The sequence below is a fragment of the Nycticebus coucang genome, chromosome 17 (assembly GCF_027406575.1).
Source record: "Nycticebus coucang isolate mNycCou1 chromosome 17, mNycCou1.pri, whole genome shotgun sequence".
Classification (NCBI taxonomy): domain Eukaryota; kingdom Metazoa; phylum Chordata; class Mammalia; order Primates; family Lorisidae; genus Nycticebus; species Nycticebus coucang.
The window spans coordinates 36,266,909-36,268,906 of NC_069796.1; the positions used below are offsets into that span (position 1 = coordinate 36,266,909).

Sequence of the window (1,998 nt, forward strand, 5' to 3'; positions counted from 1 at the left end):
TATTTGGGCTGCCTTATATAGTCAACAGGATGCTGTTACATTCTCTCCCTCACTAACTCTAAGGATTACACGGATAAGACAAAGTACGCTGAGATGGGAGGATGGTAAGCGCACACAGAGATCTTCTAAGATATTTGATCCTTGTCCTTGCAGGGGACATAGTTCTGCCTAAAGAATCATCCATATTAAGAACTTGCATTAAATTCTGGGTTCTGTTTAATCTTTCAGGGTCTCAAGAACATGCTCAAGTCATCCATGTGTTTCCTGAAAACAGACAGAGATCAGGAAAGATTAAACTCTACTAACTACGCATTGAAAGCCTCAGAACAAAATGCTTCCCAAGAACTGATGGCCAAAATATCCATAAGATAAGTAAACTCGGAGAGTCTCTTACCTTCCTGATGTAATGGAAGCTTCCACAAACCAGACTGGATCTGATAAAACCAGCACAAAGAGCAATAGCTCTGCCTTTTTCTACTTTAAGTCCTGTCGACCCCGTTCTCTAGCCTTACTCCTATTACTCATAGCCTATACTGTAATCTTAATTTTAGGCCTTTTTGGAAATCTCTCTCTCATCATCATCATCTTTAAGAAGCAGAGAGAAGCTCAGAAGGTCACCAACATACTGATTGCCAATCTCTCCTTCTCTGACATCTTGGTGTGTGTTATGTGCATCCCTTTTACTGTCATCTACATTTTGATGGACTATTGAATATTTGGGGATATCATGTGCAAACTAACCTCCTATGTGCAGAGTGTCTCCATTTCTGTGTCTGTATTCTCACTTGTATTAATTGCTATTGAAAGACATCAGCTAATTGTGAACCCCTGTGGCTGGAAGCCCAGTGTATCTCATGCCTACTGGAGTACCTCATTGATTTGGCTATTTTCTCTTCTGTTGTCTATCCCCTTCTTCCTGTCCTATCAACTCACCACTGAACCCTTTCACAACCTCTCCCTCCCCACTGACCTCTACACCCACCGGGTGGCCTGTGTAGAGAACTGGCCCTCTAAAATCAACCAGCTCCTCTTTACCACCTCTCTGCTTATGCTCCAGTATTTTATCCCTCTAGGCTTCATCTTCATCTGCTACCTGAAGATTGTTATCTGCCTCCGGAGGAGAAACGGGAAGGTTGACAGAAAGAGGGAAAATGATAGCCGGTTCAGTGAGAACAAGAGGATCAACACAATGTTGATTTCCATCGTGGTGACATTTGGAGCCTGCTGGCTGCCCTTGAACATCTTCAATGTCATCTTTGGCATCATGAGGTGTTGATGAACTGCCACCATGACCTGGTATTTGTAGTTTGCCACTTGGTTGCTATGATTTCTACATGTATAAACCCTATCTTTTATGGCTTTCTCAACAAAAATTTCCAAAAGGACCTGATGGTGCTTATTCACCACCGCTGGTGCTTTGCACCTCAGGAAAAGATATGAAAATATAGCCATCTCCACTATCCACCCAGACAAATCTAAGAGATCTTTAACAATGGCTCACATACCAACAGGTATATAAATATTGGCAACATTTAATGCAGAAATCTTTCATGAATGGGAGATGAGGAGGTAATGGCTGGGTATCGAGCAAGATGCAGAAAAGAAGAAGCCAGAACCCTCCAAAATAGCAACTTTATACCCAGTTCTGCTTTAGGCTATGCCTATCTCTTGTATCTACCCAACACATCCACGAACACACAGACACACACACCACCCTTTTTTCTTAGGAGAAAAACTAATAATTCAAATGATCTGGCTACCATCATTTGTGGCAGAGAATAAAAGCAGAGAGAAAGGCAGGCAGCTGTGATGGTTGGGAAACAAAGTTCTCAGATCCTTTTACTCAGTGGAATATCCAACGAAATTATTATTAATAATATGCCTCATAAAATCAATACTAGACCTCCTTAGCATTGAAACAAATCTACTTTCAGATATGAAAAATGTAACTTTGAGTCATGGAACTATTCAATTAATTAGCCAAGTCAGAAAATCCCC

General features: G+C 41.2%; 1 protein-coding gene across 1 annotated transcript; it reads left to right on the plus strand.

Moving 5' to 3' along the window:
* The first annotated feature begins 412 nt into the window (after positions 1–412).
* On the plus strand, positions 413–1,567 carry LOC128569067 (putative neuropeptide Y receptor type 6). Its single transcript, XM_053567148.1, has one exon. It carries the CDS (start codon positions 728–730, stop codon positions 1,274–1,276), a length of 549 nt encoding a protein of 182 aa, XP_053423123.1. The 5' UTR covers positions 413–727; the 3' UTR covers positions 1,277–1,567.
* Positions 1,568–1,998: the final 431 nt, after the last annotated feature.